This window comes from Durio zibethinus, chromosome 28, assembly GCF_047325235.1.
Source record: "Durio zibethinus cultivar Kanyao isolate XHJ-2024 chromosome 28, ASM4732523v1, whole genome shotgun sequence".
Taxonomy (NCBI): Eukaryota; Viridiplantae; Streptophyta; class Magnoliopsida; order Malvales; family Malvaceae; genus Durio; species Durio zibethinus.
In genome coordinates this window covers 3,470,538-3,493,888 of record NC_143189.1, presented here as the reverse complement: position 1 = coordinate 3,493,888, position 23,351 = coordinate 3,470,538, and the positions used below count along the sequence as shown (strand labels likewise).

General features: G+C 30.0%; 3 protein-coding genes across 4 annotated transcripts; 1 reads left to right on the top strand and 2 right to left on the bottom strand.

Moving 5' to 3' along the window:
* The first annotated feature begins 475 nt into the window (after window positions 1-475).
* On the top strand, window positions 476-2,394 carry LOC111280932 (uncharacterized). Its single transcript, XM_022868475.2, has 5 exons — window positions 476-791; window positions 1,221-1,379; window positions 1,640-1,879; window positions 1,963-2,022; window positions 2,124-2,394. Exons 1-5 carry the CDS (start codon window positions 681-683, stop codon window positions 2,226-2,228), a joined length of 675 nt encoding a protein of 224 aa, XP_022724210.2. The 5' UTR covers window positions 476-680; the 3' UTR covers window positions 2,229-2,394.
* A 99-nt stretch (window positions 2,395-2,493) lies between these two features.
* On the bottom strand, window positions 2,494-7,726 carry LOC111280931 (uncharacterized). Of its 2 annotated transcripts, none has more exons than XM_022868474.2 (11): window positions 7,477-7,726; window positions 6,989-7,138; window positions 6,829-6,884; window positions 6,540-6,605; window positions 6,299-6,406; window positions 5,464-5,530; window positions 5,099-5,183; window positions 4,333-4,496; window positions 3,755-3,856; window positions 3,198-3,420; window positions 2,494-2,792 (listed from the first exon to the last, which is right to left on the bottom strand). In XM_022868474.2, exons 1-11 carry the CDS (start codon window positions 7,513-7,515, stop codon window positions 2,659-2,661), a joined length of 1,194 nt encoding a protein of 397 aa, XP_022724209.2. In that variant the 5' UTR covers window positions 7,516-7,726; the 3' UTR covers window positions 2,494-2,658. The 2 variants fall into 2 exon arrangements, with proteins under 2 accessions (XP_022724209.2, XP_022724208.2); XM_022868473.2 differs by having other exon boundaries at window positions 6,989-7,165; window positions 7,477-7,711.
* Window positions 7,727-19,880: 12,154 nt separating this feature from the next.
* Window positions 19,881-21,896, bottom strand: LOC111280974 (gibberellin 2-beta-dioxygenase-like). Its single transcript, XM_022868531.2, has 3 exons — window positions 21,297-21,896; window positions 20,771-21,119; window positions 19,881-20,577 (listed from the first exon to the last, which is right to left on the bottom strand). The coding sequence occupies exons 1-3, from the start codon at window positions 21,698-21,700 to the stop codon at window positions 20,320-20,322; spliced, it is 1,011 nt and encodes a 336-aa protein (XP_022724266.2). The 5' UTR covers window positions 21,701-21,896; the 3' UTR covers window positions 19,881-20,319.
* Window positions 21,897-23,351: the final 1,455 nt, after the last annotated feature.

Sequence of the window (23,351 nt, the reverse complement as noted above, 5' to 3'; positions counted from 1 at the left end):
GGGGTTTGAACTAAGATTTCAAATGCAAGTCATAGTGTTACATATCCTCTTTGACGAAGAAAATAAAAAGGAACGATAACAAATTTCATACCGAAATATTAGCCTTTCCCCCACGCGAATATCGTTCTTGCACCTCCCCCCCCCCCATGATCAACTATCCGATTTCTAGCCTCCTCAATATCCCCATCTTTGCCATCTCCACCTCCTTCTTAGTGTGTGTCGTGTTCATCATCGTGCTATGGGCTTCAGATAAGATAATCAGAGCATCCAAAATGGGTCAGATTTATGCTATAGGCTAAAGATAGAAAAATGAGGGCTGATTGGTTTCTAAGTTGGGTTGGACACCCAATATTTTGGCCCCAAAAAACCCAATTTTCAGAACTTTTAGACCCAAAACTAGTTGACTGAGCCCAAAGCATTAACCCTTGAACTTTTTTCTTGTTCATTTATTTTCCATTTTTAAATCATGCAAAAAGACTCTAGAATTTTCCTTTCTTCATCCAAAACCCTAATCATGTGAGTATATTAAAAAAAAAAAAAAAACCATATTCTAGAAAATTCCTAATGCTGCCTTTACCGTGTTCCATTATATTCCACATAAAAGCAGTCTCGCTTGATCAGTTTCCATATTCTCTCTGATAAAAACTAAAAAGCCAAAAAGAAGAAGCGAGTTCAGGAAAATGGCAGAGGAATTGGCGCTGGATTTGGCGGAGCTAAAGCAACTTCAAAGCATCGCAAAGAGACCACGTATTCTATCTCTTATTACCTCTGAGATTCATAACTTGGAAAAGGTTTCTCTTTCATTCTCTTATTATCCTTTTCCTTATTACGATATTATTTTTTCCTGGGTATTGAAAATTTTGATGTTTTAAATGAAATGGGATGCCTTTATATTGATTCTAGTTTTCGATATTGTCATAATTTCCCTTGCATGTTTAGGAGTTCCAAGTTCAGTTTTTTTTCTTTAATTTCTGAGTTATTAATGGGCTTTTTCCAGGGAATACTTGTTCAATTTATAAGATTTCATCTTTTTGATTGTTCCAAGTTTGAAATTCAATGGGAATGGCTGAAAACCATTTTTAACAAAATAATTTTTTTCCGTTAAATATATCATATTGACACTATTGATTCTTCTATTTTAATTTCATAATTGGTTTGTTGAAGAAAGTGTTTGGTATTTTTCTTGATTTTTGACAATTTTTTTGTTTGGAATTCATCAGTTGCAGACATCGAAAGAGGATGCAAGTGCACCTGCTCCTGCTACTGTTTCAAAAATTCCAACTCCCATATCAAGCTCAGTTAAAGTTCCAGTTAACCCAGGATTGAGTTATGTTACACTTGCCTCGTTCAGCTGGGATCAGGATAATGATAAAGTCAAGGTAACATATTGATGTTCCTAGGGATATAATACTTTCCCATCGTTTTGTCTGTCATTTCAATACAGATTTCTAGTTCCTTACATTGCAACTTGAAAGAGAAATACAATTCATTGAATGATCGAATAACAAAATCTTTTACTTCGGTTTATCAATTGACTTTGACATCAAATCATGTTCTCTATGACGGGATAGGAGCTTGTTGAGTTATCTGCATTTCTATTCATTCTCTTATTTTGGCATGTGTTGTGTTTGTCCGACAGATATATGTCTCTCTGGAAGGAGTTGACCAGGAAAAAATTCAGACAGAGTTCAAGCCAACGTCATTTGATATCAAATTTCATGACGTCCAAGGAAAGAACTATCGATGTGCTGCTCCAAAATTGAACAAGGAAATTGTACCAGAGAAGTGCAAGGTGGTAGTTAAGCCAACAAGAGTCATCATAACATTGTTCAAAGCTTCTAAAGGGAATTGGTCTGATCTTCACTTCAAGGAGGACAAGGTAATTTGCCTACAATAGGATGAATAAGGGTTATTCTTTCATGCTTCACAATTGAACTAAAGTACTTTTTCTTTTTTACACAGCTGAAGCCAAATTTGGATAAAGACCGAGATCCTATGGCTGGAATCATGGACCTAATGAAGGTACGTTTACTTTCTGAATAATAGCATGTGTTTAACAGCAAATTTCTAATGGCTGATTACTGCCACTTTTTTCCCTTGACATTGAAATGTGCAAATTACAGAACATGTACGAGGAAGGGGATGATGAAATGAAGAGAACAATTGCTAAAGCGTGGACTGATGCAAGATCTGGCAAAACAGCAGATCCTCTCAAGGGTTATCCTTGAATCGGATATGAAAGGAGATACACAAGAAATGTCTTTCTATAGATATTTTACTACAATGGCCTATTTTTGTGTTTCTTCAAGCATGTGAGCTTGGCGTTCAAGTTGTAGTGACACTTACGTTGTGTGTTGGCATTTTTGTTCTTGCTATGAAGTATCTTTGCAAATAGATCGATGATTTTTCCTTGTTTAACCAATAATGACGAATCAAACTCAGTATGACTTGAACCAACAAAAGGCAATTCAGGTGCGGTAAAACTGGAGCCAATAAAAAACAATTCAAGGACTGAAACCACTTGAAAAATGAAAAAATATATTCTAGTTTCCCACAAATAAACTCATTGCTAAGGAAAAATTGATAAGAATCTGATGATCAGAAAATGCGGAAAAGTTATATCTGACAATTTAGAAGGGCTTTTGCAACAGCGTGCCGTTATTGGAGTATTTGACTGCCATAATCTGCATTGAACTTCTCGTAGCGATGAGCATGTAAATGAGCTGACGGTCTTGTGTTCTTCAAAGCATTTTCTATGTCATCAGGTGTAACTGGCCCAACCATCGGCAGCTCTGCAAACCAACAAAAAAATAACTAGTTTTTTGAGTTACTCATTACTAACAAAAAATAAATAAATTTTAAGATTAATAAAAGCTGCATGCAGAACAAGGGAAAAAGAATATAAATCGTCTTTTATTGCAGGAAAAAAAATTATGGGACAGAAGGGTCTCTTTTCTTCTGGTGATCTCTCGTCTATTTGTATTCGCACATGGATTTTTCTCAGCTTTGCTGAACTAAACAGAGAAAAGAAAGGAAAATCAAAGGGAATAAACGTTTGGCCAAAAAGAATTAAGGCCTTACGGGATAAGATGTTAAGCCACACTATACATTGATGTTCTATTTAGGGAAGAAAATTGATTTTGCAAAACTCATTATCTAGTTTATGAAACCTTTTAGTAAAATATAGAAACACATACCATCCTCAGGCACTACTTCCTTCCTATCCTCGAGAACTGCCATTAAGCGTCTCAAAGGCTGCATGGCTGCTTCTTTGCAGAGTAACCGAATATCTGAACCTGAGTAACCTTCTGACCTTTCCACTAATATATCATAAGGAAGAACATCCTCACCATGCTGTTCAGGCAGAAGTTCTTCAAACATTGCTCTTCTTGCTTCTGGCTCTGGAAGAGGAACAAGGATCTTTTTTAATGTGGTTAAAGCCAAACTGCTTCATTAATAGCATATCTTGAATTTTCTCGTTACTCATATAAAAGATCTATCAAATTTAATTGTAAGTATCAAGTGATAGAAAAGCAGCTTACAAGACAAGACCAAACAGTTCAGAGATATCATAAACACTATAAAATGATTTACACCACAATGTAATCATGTCAAAGTTAAAGTTTGAGATGTTTTCCCACTTTGGTGAGCAAATTTCTTTGTCCATCCAAAATTAAATATCAATATTAGAACCTTAACCTATTTCTTAATATTGTGTGCAAAATTCAGAATAAATTTACGTGTCAAAGGATACTCGCTTCTCAAGACGACGGAGCATGGCTGCATCCAATTCCCAAGGGAGGTTTGTAGCCGCCAAAACAAACACGAGCTCATCTGACCGTGTCAAACCATCCATCTGCAATCCAACTCAACTGATCAATTTTTTTGAGAGTACAGTTGAAAACTAACATGATTTCATTTGTAAATCATGATAGACTAACTACTTCTAGTATGGAACATTGCAACTACATGTTTGATTTAAGCACTTTATTTCTAATTATTGCGAACAACAAACAAGAATGCACTGTTAAAGCTGCTGCAGAACCAGTTTATGTCAAAGGACAAAATATCTCATGGCTTAATTTCCAGTGATGATTATGTCACTTGATTCTAGAGTGAAAGATATAAATAAAATAAACAAGTGACATTTATACCACCAAGTTATAATTATACCACCAGATATCTTTTTAAACATTGCTCAGCAGTCCTGCAATGTCTCTAATTAATATGCATGAATTATCAATCCAAATTTTAATATAATCACATGCACACATGTACACACATAGATTTATGCCCACAAAAATAAGAACACATTTAAGAAACAAACGTCACCTGTATAAGTAGCTCAGTTTTCAAACGCCTACTTGCTTCATGCTCACTGCATCCTTCACCGCCACGCTGACTGATAATGGCATCAATTTCATCAAGAAATATGGTAGATGGAGCATGGTGCCTTGCTAGGTCAAAAAGTACTTTTATTAACTTCTCAGAATCACCTGAAATGTTATGAACTCTGCAGTTAGATAATTGAATGCTGTTTCTGCTAACAACCATAGAAGTTACTGGGTCAGGCCCCAACGGGTCCTTTGGCTCCTATTATGATCTTAAATAGCTTATCAAAGAATTTTATCAATAATGATTCTACTTCTGCTGAGTAAGAAATTCTAATTGAACAGAATATAAAGTGAATCCAGTCTATTTTTATCTCCAAACAACCATATCCAGAGCAAATTCCCACAACCTAATTGGAGAAGAATGTTTTTGTCATGTAAGGTTCCCCATTCAGTAGATTTTAGTTATAGAAAAAAAAAATAAATAAATAAAATAGAGGTAAGAAAGAAAAGAAATGATCCTTCATTAAGAACATTAATACGAGTACATTTAAAACTCCTACTGTTCTTGTCACTTAAAATTTTGAATGCCATTACAATTAAGGAATAATCAGAAAATATAATTTGATAGTCAAAGATGCATTTGCTATAAATACAATAAATATCTGGCCATTCTCCATTTTAGAGACATTTCTTCATAACTTTCATACCTAGGACCAAGTCCCTTACAATCAAATAAGATCTTGGAAAGCTTGTTTTTAACATACCACGCCATTTGCTGACTACAGATGATGCTGAAATATTGAAAAATGTGGTCTTGCATTCTGTTGCAACAGCCCGTGCTAGCATTGTCTGCAACCAAATTGGTGATTCAAATAGAATCTAGCATCAATGATAAAGAAAAGAAAGAATAAGAACTACTAAGATTTAGCAAATTATTTTGCCAGATGCATAATTTTTTCTTCCAGTATCAAGGCGATTGTGACCTACTGTCAATCTGAAACTTACGATGTGACTATGAAAGACATGTTTCCTTCATATTAACCAAATATCTAGCATATCTACTACATTATGAAGATAGCTTGCATAAGACAACATCAATTTATTGGAAACAATTGAACAAAATACAGACCTTTCCTGTCCCTGGGGGGCCAAAAAGGAGAATACCTTTCCATGGTGAAAGAAGACCAGTAAAGTACCTAGAAGAAATGAAATCAATTGTGAGTCCTTCATAACATATTATTGAATGTTTCATCAACATTTCATTAAATCAATTTGACAAAGTAAAAACCCTCATGGTGCTTGACAAAATATTCCCATTGATCTCAAGTATGAGCAAGAGAAGCAACAAATGGACCAATATTAAAAATGTGAACAATACATCCATAGCATTCTGAAGAAAAGTTTGAATCCCCTTGTAAGATCTGATGCACTTTTCAGAGCAATAGCTTTGATAAGACCCAAGCCCTCACAAGTCACAACTCCACTTTTCTTTTCAATCAAGAGCAAAAAGTAGAACTCCTGCTAAATATTTCCTGTGCACTTTTGAAAGGACTAGCTTTGGAATCTTATTAACTTGATAACCTTGGAAAGGAAAGGAAGCTGTTGTCCTTTGTAGTTCTATTAAGTTCTGTGCCGGCATTGATATGCAGGACAAGTACACAAACTTTCAGTCTCTCCAATTTTCATATGACAGATTTCTGCTCAATCAGGCAGACATCTTGCCACTTTATTTGCTTCATATGCACAAAATGAAACTTAAACATAGGGGAAACTGCATAAGGGTAGGTTTAAATGCAATGCAAATAACAAAAATGCAAGAAATGCCGGATTTTTATAACCCCAAACATAAGCTAGCACAATCAAGTGAGAAAATTGAGGCAATACCAGTCATCCTTTTCAAGGAAATAAAAGACTAGTGAAACTCTGTGCACAGAGTTCATGGTCTATGCCATAGCAAGACTCACTTGGGATATTTTATAGGCATAACAACCGCTTCTTTAAGTAAACGTTTGGCATTCTCTAATCCCTTGATGCTTTCCCACTTAACATCTGGGTTCCCTTGTACAATGTCCCTATAGTGGATAATTGGATATGATTATAAGGTGATATGAAGTAGAAAAAATTTCAAGTTAAAATGTTAAAGAACACCAATTCATTTCTATCACCAATGAAGTTCCTGATAATAATAATAATAATAATGATTACCTACTTAAACTCTCTCCTAAAGCACGCATTTCTGCAGATTCAAAAGCAGGAAGCAGAGGCCTCTGCCTGAAAAAAAAAATCAAAATCATCATTTTCTATAGAAAAGGAGAACCAAATCTTGATTCTCAGTATTCATTAGGATTCAACACCAAACAGAAGAACATTAATCTGTGTAATCAACGTGAGAACTATACATATACAAGCCAAACTTAGATCCATCCATACTACATTATAAGTGTAACTAAACAAATGTATTAAGGTCACGAATCACAGGAAGGAATGAACATACGGTCTTGAGTCAAATCCATTAGACACCACACCATTTGAGTGCACCGAGTTCGTGCCCTGAAGCCGAAACAAAATAATAGATCATTCCAATCAAGAAACACAAATTTTCTTAAAAAGACAAAGCATTTAAATTTTAAAAGTCACAATGGCTAAAAGATTACCTGGTTTCGATACTGCTCGTAAATAGCCATATCCGACGTGTTCTTGACAGAATGGTTCCCATTTGAGGTCACATTCGAAGAAGTGCCATTCGAGAGTCGCGTATCAGCAGCTTCGCCATCTTGTGCCTCAGGTAATCTCTTCCTCCCAAACTTGGCATCATAAAACATTTTAAAATCCTATAGATAATAACATAATTGCTTCAAGAAAATGCTTAAACTCTTTTTTTTTTCTTTTTCTTCTCCACATTTCTCCATACAATTAGATCACAATTCAAAAATTCAAAGAACACAAAAAAAGGGAAAATAAAAAAAAAAATCTTTATTCCGATTCATTCTAAGCTAAAAAATGACTAAAAATTTTCTTAAAAGAAAAAAAGCAAAGTCAATCGAAGTAAGTGAAGTAACTTCATGCAGTTCAGTTAAGTGAAGTCTTAATTTTTCTTTGCTTAGGTTATTTCCGCAACCAAACAGAAAAAAAGAGAGAATACCAGAAAAGACCAGCGAGTGAGAGAAGGTTCATCGGCCATTACTTGATTTTTTTTTTTTTTTTTGAGAAAAAGAGAAGAAGAAATAAGAGATTTTTAGCAATTCACGCAGATCTCTCTTTCCATTTTCTCTGTTTCTCTGTTAGTATAAACTGCAGTGCAGAGCACGTGCTTTAACAACTGATCGCGAGAAAATGGAAAATCAATTGAAGATGTTTTTTTTTTCCTTGTTTGGTTCTAGCTGTCATGACTCATCTTCGTTTTTTTTTTAACTAATATTTTATAGGAAAAATTGGAGAAGGGAGAAATGGAGCTCTTACAACGCTGTGCGTCACAGGCGAATAAATTTGCGTGTTTTGACTTACCCTGTGATGATGTGGCTTAGTGGTAACTGAGAAAGAAGTTACCCACTGGTGATTTTGGGCTCTCTTCTTTTTCATGGCAGTAAAAATTATTATTTCAAGAGGATGTTTCAAGAAGGAAGGCAATTTTACATCTTATCAACTATATAAGATCCAATGATAATTAAATCTTTATCGGCCCAAAAAATTGTATAAAAATACAGTAATTTAGTGGGCATTGAGCCCAATAAAAAGGCCCCAAAAACAAATTTATGCTTCGATTAGGAAATCTATTGAGAGGCCTTTTCAAGTTACAATAGCATTTGCAACTGTTGAGCCCAAACACAATGCATCATTATTGAGTTGAAAAGGCCCCAAGCTAATGGGCCTTGGACGCTCATGAATTTTGAATTTTGACATAAAAGGGTAGACTATGGAAAGCTTCTGTTACATTATTTGTGAAACCTTTTTTCCTTCACTTCATTGAATATTGAACGTAGATTCAGACCATGGATGAAACTGGTAATATCATGAAAATGGATCGAAATAGTAAATTAAATTGAGAAAGGGGGTCGAGTTTTAGATTAAGGGAGATCGAACTTTATACTATAATATTAGCAAAATTTTTTGAGGGGTTATGGCCCCTACTTGCCCTTTTAACCTATGTATGGATTGAGGTAAGAGGAGAGAAAAGAAATAAATAGAAAGAAAACAAAAATAAATGGAGAATCATTTCATTTATTTGTGTATGATATAAATAAAAATTAAAAAAATAAATGTATGCTTAGCTCTCCTTGATTTCTTATAACTTTTTTTATTTTTTAATTATCCTAAATTGATGGAAAAAGAAGGGAAAAGAAATAAAATAAAACTTTAAAAATATAAAATAATTATTATGTCTTTATTAATTTTTCTAAATTAAAATTTTCTGATTTTAAAATTTAAAATTAGATTAATAATACAAATCATTATTTATAAATAAATTTATTGTCTCTAATTTTTTCTCTTATTTTTATAAATTTCATTGAAAACTATTTTTATAAAAAAATAAAAAAAAATTTAAAAACCTAAAATATGTTAACATAAATAAACATGTAAATGTTATCGTAAAAATAAAAATTATCAAATGTTATAATAAAAAAATATATAATAAATTATTTTTTATTATTTAATTAAATAATTATTGTTATAATTATTTTATTTTTATTAATTTTAATTATCTAAATAAATGATACATATATGTTTTCCTTTAAAAAATATTTTCTTCTTTTATTTTACTTTTGTTTTTTACTAATGTTTATCTTAAATTCACCAATTGATTCAAACAATTGTTATAATATAGTATCTTTTGATTTTTCTTCCATACATATCCAAATTCCGTAGGTTTAGGACCCTAAACCCTAAATATGAATTTAAGTAAAGAAGATCCTCTAAAGTCGAAAGCTATAGCCATGGATGGTACGAAATGGGACACTTGTAAAATCCTAGAGACACAGATGGGTGGGGGAAGGGGTCAGTTTGTTTCCAACATCTGATTCTTTTTGATGGATACCTAACAAAAAAACTGTGGTCCTAAATATCGGTCCGAGGACCACTGACTATTGCCCCCTGTTTTTTTTTTTTTTCCCTCTTTCTATCTGCTTTAGAATCTCCATCGAACAACAATCGGCCCCAGATCCTTCGAAATAATTGTTTAATTTTCTGGTCTGATTGCGATTCCTGCCCCCCGCCCAAGCTTTCATCATCAAACTTCTTTTTAGATGCTACTACTTTTTATTATTTTCGTTCTTTGATGAGACAAAAATCGAGCCGTTGAGCCTACGTTTGAAAAATGAAAGGTTCAATGTTTTTAACAAAAACAAATTACGTGTCCGTTATTGAATTAAATATTTAAATATTTATTTTAATTATTATAATACGAGAATAAAAAATTTTTAAATATTAAAATTTAGATAATAAATTTATTAAATATTTTTTAAAAATAATTTTATAAATCAATTAAACGAGATCTCAACTAATCAATTTTTTTTTTGTTTCCAATAACTTTGTGATATTGACAATAATTTAGTAAAGATATTCAATATGTCTATTAAAATAGACACGTTTTTATTTTCTTAAAGCTAATTGTAGTTGGGAAAACTGTATGAGATTCAACTTGTCTGTTGAATAACAATATAAACGCAAGAAAATGTGCTAAAAAAGATATAATCATTAAGCATTTTAATAACTAAAGAGATACTATCACAAAACTTATACGCAAATGCAGAAATTCAACGAACCTAACAGCCGAAAGAAAGAAAAACACCAACAAAATTTCAATGAGAACGACAACCAACACCAATTCTAGTCTCTTTACTTTTCATATCAAAACGACTGGCCATACCCATGATTTATTTACATATATATATTATATTGCATTCTAAGAGATCGATTCCAGGTAATCAAGTGAATTAAAAAATCAAAAGAGTATGAAAAAAAAATTAAATTCTTTGACTTGATAATTAAAGCAGTCTTTTTTTATTATATTTTTAAAGACAAGTAATCTAGCAAAGATTTGGGTTTGAAAACAGTCGTCGTCTTTTGTTTTGCACAGTGTGTGGACTGTGGCGTATGCTTCAACACGTTGAGTTGTTGGCCGAAAAGGTGTAGAAGGTTGCTTTCAACCAATTACAAACTGCCCAAACCAATGGGATATTTATCTTCCTTTGTTTATCTCCTCGCATCAAGACTAGGGGAGCAGTGGGCTAGGCCGGTAGGGGTGTGGAATGTTTTGATTGGATTTTTTTTTATTTTAAAATTTTTTTATTTTATTATATATTTAATTAAAAATGATATTACATATTTAAATTTTTTAAAATTTATAATTTTTAAATATAAAATTTAGTAACATATTAACTAATTTAAAAAATAATTCACGATTTGATTTTTTTTTACATGAATAAAAAGTACATTAAATCTTAATATTAAATTTATTTAAAAGTTTCTACTAAGGTTCAATTTGAGAGAGTCCTCGAGAGTTCTCCCATTTCGCTGAATTTTGCATTTTATGATTGAATTTTAAAGCAAAATGTTTTATCTCGTTGTTGCATTTAAAGATTTCGAAGCAAAACAAACATAGTTGGCCGGCGTTAGTAGGGCCATTCATTTTTTTTATTTTTTTTGGAAAATGTTAGTACGGTTTGTGTCCTTTCGGGTAAATGAGGCTAAATTAAGTAGATATTATACCAAGCAGGATATATAGAAGATATTTTTGTGGTGTCTCATAATAAAACATACATGAGCTCTTGTGCTGCAAATCTTTGAATAATTGTGGAAACGAAAGCGCATTGAGCAAACGTACATTTATCTTCTTTGGCTGCTTCACGCCAATAAGGCTTGATTTGATGCGTGGTGGGAGCTCTCTCACCGTGAGGGTATCTGCATTTCACGATGAGCTTTCTTACCATGTTGGTTTCTGCATTTCATAACTAGATCCTAATTTAATAACTTTTACTAGCTATCCTCAACTCAGAAAGACAATATTAGTTAGCTACTACTTCAAATTTACTTTCATATATATATATATATATAAATATATATATTTTTCATTTAAAAATATTAATTTTAATCATATCCGATGAAGAATTTAATTTTTTATCTAAATGAAGATATGGATAAAGATAGATATTATATTATGAATATGAGAAAGAAAAAGTATATGATTTTAAATTTTTATTAGGTATAGAGATTGAGACGAGTAATATAATACTTATCTCATTTTTGTACCATATATATATTTAGTGAATATTTTTATTAAATAATATAAATTATTATTTTAGATTAATTAGAATTAATATATTTTTAATGAAAAATATATATTAATATATATTTATAAAAAAAATTATCTAAATATATAAGATTAAAAAAAGTTAAAAAAATAAGTTTTTGTTTTTGTTTTTTTAAAAAGTTACGGTATGGGAATTACTCATATCCTTTAAATGCCTGTGGAGATGAGAATGATGATAAATTTAAAATATTTATTAGGTATGAGTATAGGATGGATATAATATAAAATTTCAAAAACGGGGATGGAAAACACTCTACTCTATACATATCCTACCCATTAACATTCCTACAGCCGTTAGCTTAGATCTAAGTAGTGAAAGTGCATTAGAGTTAGGATAAAAATAAAAAGTCAAACCTCGATATGCTTTTAGGAAGTTTTACTTATTGAATTTGAAAATTTTAAGTCAAACATCCTAAACTGAAACCTATTAGTGTAGACACCTCATTTTGTCTGAGAATATTTTTTCGAAATTGAAAATAGGCTTCAACCGTAATTGAGAGATTTTGGGGATTTAATTACATAATCAATTCATATCAAAATGATGTTGAAAGATTTTTGGGATTTAATTCCAAAATGAATTGGCGCTAAAAATGATGGAGAGAGATTTTTTAGATTTAATTTTAGAATCAATTCTCATTAAAATGAAAATCAAATAAAATCACAGATTTAAGGGGAATTGATTGAGCATGAATTATTATATAAATATGTGATCAAAGCAAAATAAGGGATTAAAAAAAAAGATTATGTAAAAACTCTTGAGAGAAAAGAGAGAAATTTATTTAGTAACCAAGAGGTTTTAGGTTTTAGTTTTGATTTGTTTAGATTTTCTAAAATTGGGATTTGGTATTTTTGGGGTTTGAATTTTTGTAGGGTTTTGCATTCTAGGGATTTTTTAGTTTAGTTTTATATACAATTTGTTAAGTTTTTTCAATTCTCTATCGGCTTTTAGGATTTATTCATCCATTTTCTGGATATCAATTAGAGAGAAGATAAAAGAATAATCATTTTAGAAATGAGGTATACTTAAATACTTTTGAAGAAAAGCTTGAAATTTGAGTCACCCAGATTCATGTATTTTACCATCTACAACCCAACTTGATCACATGTTTTTTTTTTCATTTTTATTTTTATTTTATCAATTTATATTTTAAGTTTTTTTATTTCATTTTTATTATTTATTATATTTTGTTGATTTTTTAGCAATTTATTATTTATTAAATATTTTATAAAAATTTCTTTTATTATTTTATTTCTCAAAAACAATAAAAAAAAATCTTTTCAAATAAATTCATGAATTTCACCAAACTATTGAAAAATTTTCATGAATTTAAAGTTTATAGAATCTACCAAATTATTGGAAAATTTCATAAATTAATTTAAAAAAATAAAAAAAATTTATCCTCTAAACTATTGAAAAATTGCTTCAAATTATTGGAAAACCTAATGAAATTCTCAAAAAAAAAAAATTTTCCAAATCTTTTTACAAATCTCACCAAAATATTGGGAGATCTGGTTCAAAACAAGTCTTACCAAACTATTAAGAGATTTTATTAATTTTTTTGAAATAAAATAAATTAATAAATTTGACGACAAATCCTCTTCAGGGTGGGACACTAATCTTGTTATAACGTCTAAATCCGGGGATCTATAGCTAGACATTAACTTAAAGGAGTCGTCACCAATATTTTTTATCTAGGTGTGATTGGCCACCTAAGAAATCTGTCCTTTCAGGGAACACCTAAGTTTACGGGTCCCTAAAAGAATAGGTTCGGGTCTACTAACCAAAATAGGGTTCGAGAGTTCGGTTACGTGTAAGGAAGGTTATAGCACCCTCACAACGCCCATCAAAAGATGGTACCAGCTTAATTTTGTGTTATCCAATAAGCTTTAAAAATTTATCAAGTAATTAATTATTAAAAATTGTTCTCAATTAACTCTAATACTTTTAGTAAAAAATTAAAAAAATCACCTCACTTCAAGAGTATGTAAGAAAACTACTGTTTCACTTGCAGAGGCTCCATCGTTGGATTATTTAAAAAGAAAATAAAAAGAAAGAAGAAAAAAAAATGACTGCTTTTATGCAGGGAAAATTGATACTTTCAACTTTTCTCTAAAAATATTTTTTAGAAAACTTTAATTTCGAGGAAAATTGATACTTTCAACTTTTCCTAAAAAAAAAAAATTTTTTAAAAATTTATTTTTTAAAAAAATTGATACTTTCAACTTTTTCTTAAAAATATTTTACTAAAAACTTTAATTTCGAGAAAAATTGATACTTTCAACTTTTCCTAAAAAAAAACCTTTTTTTGAAAATTTATTTTTAAGAAAAATTGATTCTTTCAACTTTTTCCTAAAAATATTTTTTGGAAAACTTATTTTCAAAGAAAATTGATACTTTCAACTTTTCCTCAAAAATATTTTTTTTGGATTTTATTTAAAGAAAATAAAATAAAAGTGAAAATAAAAATAAAGAAAAGTAAAATAAAAATAAAAGAATATTAAACAAATTTAATCTAATAAATAAATAAATAAATAAACAAAAAAAAAACTTGAGAACGGCTCGGCTCGACTTGGATTGAGGAAAAAAAACAGTTCAGAGACTCAGCTCGAGATTCTAACACACCAAAACTCTTTTTTAGTTTCTGTTTCTTCTCTGTGTCTGTCTTTTTTCTGTATGTTTTCTTTTGCTCTTCCAGCATCTATTTATAGGGATTGATTAGAAGAGTTTCTGATCAATCTCCACTCTTTATGGGATTTGAATTTAATCTTTGAATCCAATCCCAACTCTGTCAATTCTCAAATCACAGTCAAATTCATTCAAATTTTTTTATCCTAATCTGAACCGAAAATTAATCAAAATAAAAAGATAAATATATTAATAGATAACAAAAAATAATTAGATAAATAAAAGAAATAGATAAATAATAATAATAAATAAAAGGAGATAAATAATAAAAATATTAATAGATAAAAAGAAAAAATAAAAAAATATATTAATTAATGAAAATAAAAAAAACACACTGGAGCCAGCTAATTGGATCCTAAACCGGGTCTAATGGGCTTAGACCCAAATCCTATTGGACCAGGCCCAATGGGCTTGGGTCTAGACTAAATAAGGTGTCTACAAGTCTCTATGAATATTCCTTAGGTAAGAGAATTATTTTAAATTGCTATCAAACTATTATAATAACTTTAAAATTAATTTTCAATATTAAATAATTTGGTAAATTACAAATATGATCAAAGCTTGGATAATCTGAAATCAAACTGGTACCATCCTTTGGATAGGTGTTGTAGGGGTGCTATAACGTTTTTTACGAGTAATCGCACCCTCGAATCTAAATTATGATTTCGTAGATCAAAATTTACTATTTAAAGATATCTAAGTTGATCTTAGAACTTCTCTTTAAATAGGACAAATTCAATCAGGTAACCAATCATACCTAAATAAAAAAGATTGATGACAACTCATCTAATTCATGTCTAGTAATAAATCAATAGATCTATACATTATAACAATTAGGAGAATGAAGTATATGAGACAATTTTTTTTCTTTATTTAATGCCCAAAAGAATAGAAGCTTCTATTTTATTTTTGGATTGAAACTAGAAATGCACAATATTATTTTATTTCCCTAATTATATAGAATATAAAATTTTTTTAAAAATTATACAGATAAAAGTATATCACATACAATTATTGTAATAATTTAATATTATGTAGAATTTATAAAAAATTTATATAAAACTCACACTTTTAAGTGATAAATTTTTACATAATTCTTTATTATAATTAAGTAATTATGATATTATAATAAAGAAAATTGTGAGTGAAATGCTCTTTAGATGGATAAATCTAAACATATAAATGGTAAGGAACTAGATAGATATGAACCCTAAGTACTGTCATCCTCGATGGATATAGGCCTACATTGATATGCAGCATATCTTTTGAAAAAATGAAGAAACGTGGTTCACATTTGAAGAAAAAAGTGAGAGATGGCCCTCCAAACTCCAATCTCAAAGTTAGGTAGTATAAGAATTCATATGTTTTATTTATAGCAAACAAAATTTGATGTCATTCGTGTTTGAAGAGTTGTTTCCTACCACCCAAGCAAGTTTCATGTACATACTTATCTCAAATTTAAGATCACGTACATAAAAAACTGACCTATACAAATTAAATGTTGTACCCACCTCAAAGATGCATATATAGCCCGACATCGTGGCCAAGTGCTGATGGTATCCGATATATTGTACAACATCAATTAATAGTAGATTTAGTAATTTGTGTATTTATATCATATAAAATATTAATAATTTATGTATTTATATTATATTTTATATAAAAATTATATATTATAATTTATATTGACATGAAAATATAAAATATATTTTTTAAATTTTATTAAATCTATTTACAATTTTTACTAAATTTTAAATCGTGCCACCTTTATATTTTTATTCGTATCGCTTTTTTGTTGTGTCACCATATTATGTTTGAAATTGTTAGATCTAGTTAATAGTTGATAATGAACTATTATGTAGATGGCATCTAATATAAAATGAATAAAATTGTTTGAATTATTATAAGAGTTTCTGCACTATAATAATAGTGTAGAATGGTCAAGTTAACAGACAATGCTTGATGGTTGAGTTCATGTACATGCTTATGATGCGATACATCACAAATCGTTTTCAACCCTATGACTAATTTGCTAATTATAGACAATAATTCTTGGTGGAAATTGACAGAAAAATTGACATCTCCAGCATGATTTTCAATTTAGAGAAGAGGATACTATATAGCATGAACACTCATGTATAAACATATCAATTTTATCCATATTCAATGAGAAATCTGATTTTTTATCCTAAAAAAAATGGGGATGAGTATTAAATTATGGGAATGGGGATGTAGATGAGTATAATTTTAAATTTTTATTAGGTACATGGATAAGATGGTTAATATAGCATACATTCCGTATTCATAACCTACATATATATATATTTATTTAGTAAATAAATTTTTTATTAAATAATATAAGTTATTATTTTAGATTAATTAGAACTAATATATATTTTTTGAATTTTATTTATTAATATATATTTATAAAAAATTATCTAAATATACAAAATAAAAATAAAAAAAGCTAAAAATTTAAATTAGATTATCTATACCCATTAAATACCTACGGTGATAGAGATAGATTTAAAATATCTATTGATTATGAGAATGAAAATTAGTATAATATAAAAATATGGGAATGGGAATAAAAAATGCTCTATCCTCCTCATATCCTACTCATTGATATTATGAAGATTTATAATTATGAAGTTAATGGGGGAAGAAAAAAAGGAATGAAAGCACCATTTTTTTAACAAAATAAAGAAAACCAATTATTCAAATAGTTTCTTTGGGAAATCAATTATTTACATAAATTTTGCCTCTAGAAGACACTAATATGTATATACACTAAAACATTTGTTGACTATCATCTTAAATGAGAATCATTAAAAGAGAGGTGAAAATGATATCTGGGTTACATGCTAGAAATATTTGATTTATACTTTCCTTGTAGAAAGGTGAAAAAGATAATGGCATGCTAAAGTTTATGTTCTTCCCTCATAGCCAACTAATTACGGCCTATATCCTCCATTAAAGATGTGAGAATTTCCTCTTCAATGTTGCTTTTGGACGTCATTGGTCCATAGTAAATTTTCTTTCAAAAAGGAAAATGATTGAGATTAGGAAAGAGGATAAGTGGGGGTCTTGAGAAACAGGAATATATATATATATTTCAACAATAATTTTCATCCAAACAGGATATTTCAATAATATGGATCCTTAACGCATACATGATCTGTTACAGGAAAGCTTTGAAAAAAAAAAATGAAGGATGAGGAAAATTTTACCAATCTTACATTTGCAATTTTTTTTAGCTATATATAGTTGTTTCTGGATAAGCTTTTACCCTTCATTTATCTCTTCTTGTGGAAGAAACAATAACGAAGTGTTATTGATGAGACTGAAATCTTTAGGAATGTATTATAAAAATCATCTTTTACATATTACACGCGTTCATGGGTGGATTGAATTTTGAGTAAACTAAAAGTGTCAATTCGAGTGCGATTTGATTTATGAACACTTCTATATGATATATTACAAAAAATTAAAATATTTTAAAATAAAATTTTTATATAAATATTATATGTATCTAATAACTGTTAAAGAGATTATAAATTTTATATTAGTTATTCTATATATAAATATAATGAATTATTATAATATATTTTTTAATTTTACAAGTGGATTTAATTAAAAAATTGACATTATTTATCAATAATTTTAAAAAATTATTTATTTAATTATGAAATAGACACGTGACCAATATACGAGTTTCTTTGTAAAACTAAAAGAATTTTACTATTGGAATATAAAACAATAATCCTTAAAATATTAATTTATAGAAAAAAAATATATTGCTTATTGTGGTCTTTTAAATGTGCTTTTTGACCTTTTGTACCAAAAATTGAATCATCACATCTACGAGGCACTAAAGGGGTGATTAAGGAATCGGGTGCACTACCATATTCCCAAAAGTCTATGAAGAAAAAGAACCATGATATATGCTACCATAATGGAAAAATATCAAACAATCCTTTACTAAATTCTTATTCTTAATAGTTTCCTTTTCATTGTTTTATCAAAGTGTATTAGAATAAATCTTTTTTGCCATACATAGCATTCCCTTCTTCTTTTTTTGAAAATTAGCATTTTTTTTATTTTTAGTTTATATTTAATATATTATAAATATATAAACTTGATATATTTTCAGTATATACATTGTTAATAAAGTAGATAATATTATTTTATTAATGAGTAAATATCAATCTTTAAAACAAATGTATAAAAATTAATATTTTTAAAAAAATTTATTTATTAACGAGGTGATATCATCTGATTCACTTCATTAATAAAATAATATCATTTAATTCATTAACAATATATTAAATCTATACACTGATAATATATTAAATAATAATTTTTTCATTTGTACATATCCATATCTTAACTCATGTTGCATATACTCTTGAATTATATATATTATGTTCAATTTTTACAATCTCATCAGTCATTAATTGAAGAATAATTAGTCTTGTTTATTTGATGAACTATCAATCATCTAGTATGAAACATATTATATATAAAAGAGTAAATTGCACCAAACATCTATGATCTTTCTTTATGTAATTATCATTTTCATTGTCTTTAACTTTTAGGTTTAGTAGTTAAAGAGTTTGGAGGAGGATATAAAGGTTACGGGTTTAAATCACGATCTCCCCTGTGCTTTTCTCATAAGTTATGCCTACCCTATGTAACCAAAAATTATCATTTTCATTGGCAACTTTTAAAAGTTTTTCAAATTCATCATTTACAATTTTGAAATTATTTTTTAATATAATATAATGTTTATTTACTTTTTGTCATATACCTTTTTCGTATATTAATTAATTGTCGGTAAGTTCTTCATTTTTGTTTTGAAAAATTTCACATGAAATTATATTTGTTTTCAATTTGTGATTCCACCACACTAGAATCTTGGGTTAATAAAATACAAAGATAAGGAAGAAGATTTAGCATCCAATTCGAAGGGCTCTCTTCTCCCACTCATGGCGCAACACTTTTGATCAGAAATTAGAGAACAAATTTGGAAAATTAAGAGTTCTAGAACGGTTAATTTGTTCAATTACCAGCTTGCCCTTTACATTAAATTTTGTAATAATAAAATAGTGTTGCTTTCTCAAATTAAGCTTACTATTTTGGTAATTTTATGTCAGATTCTTATGCATTTCTTGCTTTAATTATTTTATGCCACAATTACTATCTTTTAGCCAAAAAAAAAAAAAAAAGCAAGTCTACGGGGATGGCAGGTGTAACCTACTCTTTGAAAATAACAATGGCCCAGAAAAGAAAATAATATAATAAATTAGATTAATGAAACTGTCGCCATCTGAATTAATATTCTAGATTTGCTCCAATAATCTTACCTAAACCTTGAGAATTTGAGGATATCAAACATATATTCCCCGGAATGTAATGACGGATATTGTGCCATTGAAACCACGTTCAATTTATTGATCACACAAATTAATATTTACATAATTGAGAAAAAAAAATCCTAATGGTCATAAATGCTTTCCCTACTATGTTTTTTTTTTTTTTTTTTTCTTTTTATGAACTTTCCCTACTAGTTGGTTACATGATGTGATGTTGTTGGCATTGTTGTACAATATGCAGATGTTAAAGCAAGATTCAAAATCCCATATCGTCGAAACGAATCCTTTCTACCCTTTTTTGTCAGAGGAGACTGATACTAGAAGTAGTTTGTCCAATAATATCAAGGAAGTTGGAAAGTGGAAAAACAAAGGCAAATGGAACATGTATATAACTTTTAGGGTCACATATGGAATTTCAGATGGCTTCTAAACAGTAGACATGATGACATGATGATAAACTTGCACTGATGGTAGAGGGGCTGGTTGTTGTTACATTTAAACAGTAATCAAGCGAAAAGAACAACCTATTTGATTTCAATCTAGTGCAAGTAGAATAAACTTCTTGGGACCTGTTTTTAACTATGGCAAAACTCTTAAAATGGGGGAATTTCGACTACATCATTGGCCGGCAGTTTCAGTTTTCTCGAAAGGGCCAAGTCTATGATCAGCCAACCTTGACTTGTATGCAGAAGTCTTGTATTCCGACCATGTGAACTCCTTGTACAAGTTCTCTTCGCCTTTGGCCAACAGGGAGGCTAAAGGCGCTATCTTTTCATTCAAAGGTGGTGCTCCAAAATAGATCATTGAAACTCTTGATTTCAACGAGTCTGCCAACACCCTATGCCTCACACTTCTCAGCCTTCCGTTAGTCATTACCTGTCTCAACACAAAATCAATCGACATCCAAATCAGAAAGTTGGTTACAAAGAAAATTGTTGACTAGATTTTGAGGCAGGCCCCAGGAGATAAGAGAGGGCAGTGACAGATAAACCAAGACTTTGTTTGATATTTCTCTTTCCTCTAAAAGAAAATAAAAGAGGAAAATTTAAAAGACTGTTGACATTATAACCTGCAAGGCATCACCAACATTGATAAAAAAGGAGCTCTGATCAGGTGGGACTGAAACCCAAGTTCCATCTCTCAGACATATTTGCAGGCCTGATGTGTTGTTGGATCTTAGGACAGAAATTATCTGCGGGTCTGTGTGCTCCCCAAACCCAATCAAATTTCTACCACTCAATACCTGTAGCTCTGGGCAAGGTGGATAGTGGTTTAGCCTGAAACATGAGTCACTCTTCTCATCTCTTAACAGCCTACTCAACACATTCTTAGGCTCAATTTTCAGACCATCAGCCATCAATTCCAGTACTTCAAATGCCATTCTCTTCACTGCGAGGATATAGTCATTCACAGCAGAGCTGCTTCATCAAAATGCCAAAATTAGTGTAACAATTTTATTGAAGACGTTAAAGCAAACGATTATTCAACACTAAAAACTCTCATGACAAAGCTTAACTTTCTTTGTTTTTAAAATCTTGAAACGAAAAGGAACGTGTATTAAGAGTTAAAAAACTGTTCTCTGTAATCAATTTTACCGGAAAATTTCAGGGTTTTGTCGGAAAATGGTAAGAGTTTTGAGGGAGGTGACTTGAGGATTGGTATTGAGAAGGATATATTCAATCCATCCCACATCACCATTTGATCCAATTCTCTTGCTTCCATAGCCAAAAGGGTCAGGAGGACCAGCTTTGTCTTTCTCAGACTGGGGGAGATTAAAGAACCTGAAAGCTTCAGCCTCCAATCTGGTCATGAATTCCATTGGAACACCATGATTAACCAGCTTGAAGAAGCCATACTCCTCACAGGCCTTAACTATGAGGGTCTTTGCTTCAGGGTCCCTCAGGTCTATCACTGGAATTTCTTTGAAAACACTGGTAGGCTTGCATGTTTTGATCAAAGAGCAATGGTCTAATGCTGCAGGCTGTGACAGGACAACCATGATCGTTAGTCCACAGACAAAGAGAAATGAACAGAAAGACAGAAGACGAAAAGAGGGAAAGGAGAGAAAGAGGAGAGAATAGGAATGGGGAGATTGGAGCGAGGGATTGATGGTATTTAAATACGCAGACAGGTGAGGATTCCGGGACTGCACGAATCACAGAAAGAGAAACGGCAGAGGCGTTACCAACTATAGCAAGGAGCCATCTGGCCTTGTGCCTGCTTGGCAATTTATGCTATCGAGGGGAGAAATGAGAAGGAAATTTCTTTTATTTTCTTTCCACTTTTTATTGATTTAATTTTTTCAAGAAATGGAAAATCAACCACAACAATAACATAAAAAATTAGTATTTGTGTTTGTGGGACTTGGCGGATCTTTTTTTTTTTTCTTTCTGCCTTCTCACTGTTGTGGTGGATTAACTAAAGGACCACCTGAAATTTGCAAAATCCAATTATAATTTTAAGATAGGGCATGTTTGTTTTGACCTGCTGCTGATTTTACCTATCATTAATAAAGGGAAATTCTATATACAATTAAAACATGGTAAAACAAAATCCAAATCTTTGATTTACTCCAATCCCCTTTTGCAAATTTTTTCAATGTTTCACATGATAAAGGGAATGTGACAGAGCACCTACATGATACCATCATTTGTTTCTATTCTTTTGCCTAAGTATTCAATAAATTGAGTCACTTTCCAAAAACACGAATAACAATATTTAATTTTTAAATTTAATAAAAAATAATTAATTTAATTCAATTAATTTATATAATTATTTTTATAATATGATATTTAATAAATTTAAATTTTAATATTTACGATTTCCTTGTAATGGAAGGGGTAGCTGTCATTGCATATCTTTACACTTCTTTCTTTTATGATTGGGGAACAAAATGGTCTATTCAAGAAGATTCTTTAATTAATTGGACGTTGGTTGGTTTTTCTTTTACAATTTATTGAAGGGAAGAAAAGAAAAGCTCTCTATCTAAAAAGGTTAATAAATAGATATATATTTTAGGATTTGGATTATCAAAATTGAATTTAAATATTAAAATTAAAAAAATTTAACACGATATCAACAGACCCACAGGTGTTATTTCATCGAAGCTTCAATTTGTAAATTTTCTAGCTACGAATTAGAATTAATTAATAAAATCTAGAAGATTAGAGATAATTACTTTGTTATTATATAGTAAGAGTCTAAAAAGAACAACTAATGATGGAAAAAATAATTTTAAAAAAGTTGATTACAGTGGACTTGATAGAACATGTCAATATTATTGTTAAACTCAAGTTGGTAACTTTGAACGTGCTAAAGGAAGTCAATAGCCCATTTCAAATAAAATTTCATAAACACTAAAAAAATGAATGCCTTACAGAAATGGGCAAAGGATTTTGAAGAAGTCTAACAGGTTGCCCCCATGGAAATTGTTTATTAAAAAAACCAAGATGAAAAAAAAAAAGTGGGTTTCACTGGATAAGACCTAAACATAGTTTTTAAAGTTGAAAAAAAGAAAAAGAGCAAATTGGCTTGATTTTTAAAAATATACAATATATATGAACAGAAGAAAATAAAATTAGGTTGTTTTTGGTATTATTTTTGATATTATCATATTAATTTTATTATTGAGGTTATCTTATTATTAATGT

Coding starts and splice junctions, on each gene's coding strand:
- LOC111280974 (XM_022868531.2), bottom strand. CDS start 21,700: ATGGTTGTCCTGTCACAGCCTGCAGCATTAGACCATTGCTCTTTGATC. Junction 21,120..21,296: donor CAAAACCCTGAAATTTTCCG/GTAAAATTGATT, acceptor TTGATGAAGCAG/CTCTGCTGTGAATGACTATA. Junction 20,578..20,770: donor ATGTTGGTGATGCCTTGCAG/GTTATAATGTCA, acceptor GTGTTGAGACAG/GTAATGACTAACGGAAGGCT.
- LOC111280932 (XM_022868475.2), top strand. CDS start 681: ATGGCAGAGGAATTGGCGCTGGATTTGGCGGAGCTAAAGCAACTTCAA. Junction 1,880..1,962: donor TTCACTTCAAGGAGGACAAG/GTAATTTGCCTA, acceptor TTTTTTACACAG/CTGAAGCCAAATTTGGATAA. Junction 2,023..2,123: donor GAATCATGGACCTAATGAAG/GTACGTTTACTT, acceptor TGCAAATTACAG/AACATGTACGAGGAAGGGGA.
- LOC111280931 (XM_022868473.2), bottom strand. CDS start 7,515: ATGGCCGATGAACCTTCTCTCACTCGCTGGTCTTTTCTG. Junction 7,166..7,476: donor TCACTCGCTGGTCTTTTCTG/GTATTCTCTCTT, acceptor TATTATCTATAG/GATTTTAAAATGTTTTATGA. Junction 5,531..6,298: donor ATGCCTATAAAATATCCCAA/GTGAGTCTTGCT, acceptor CATTTCTTCTAG/GTACTTTACTGGTCTTCTTT.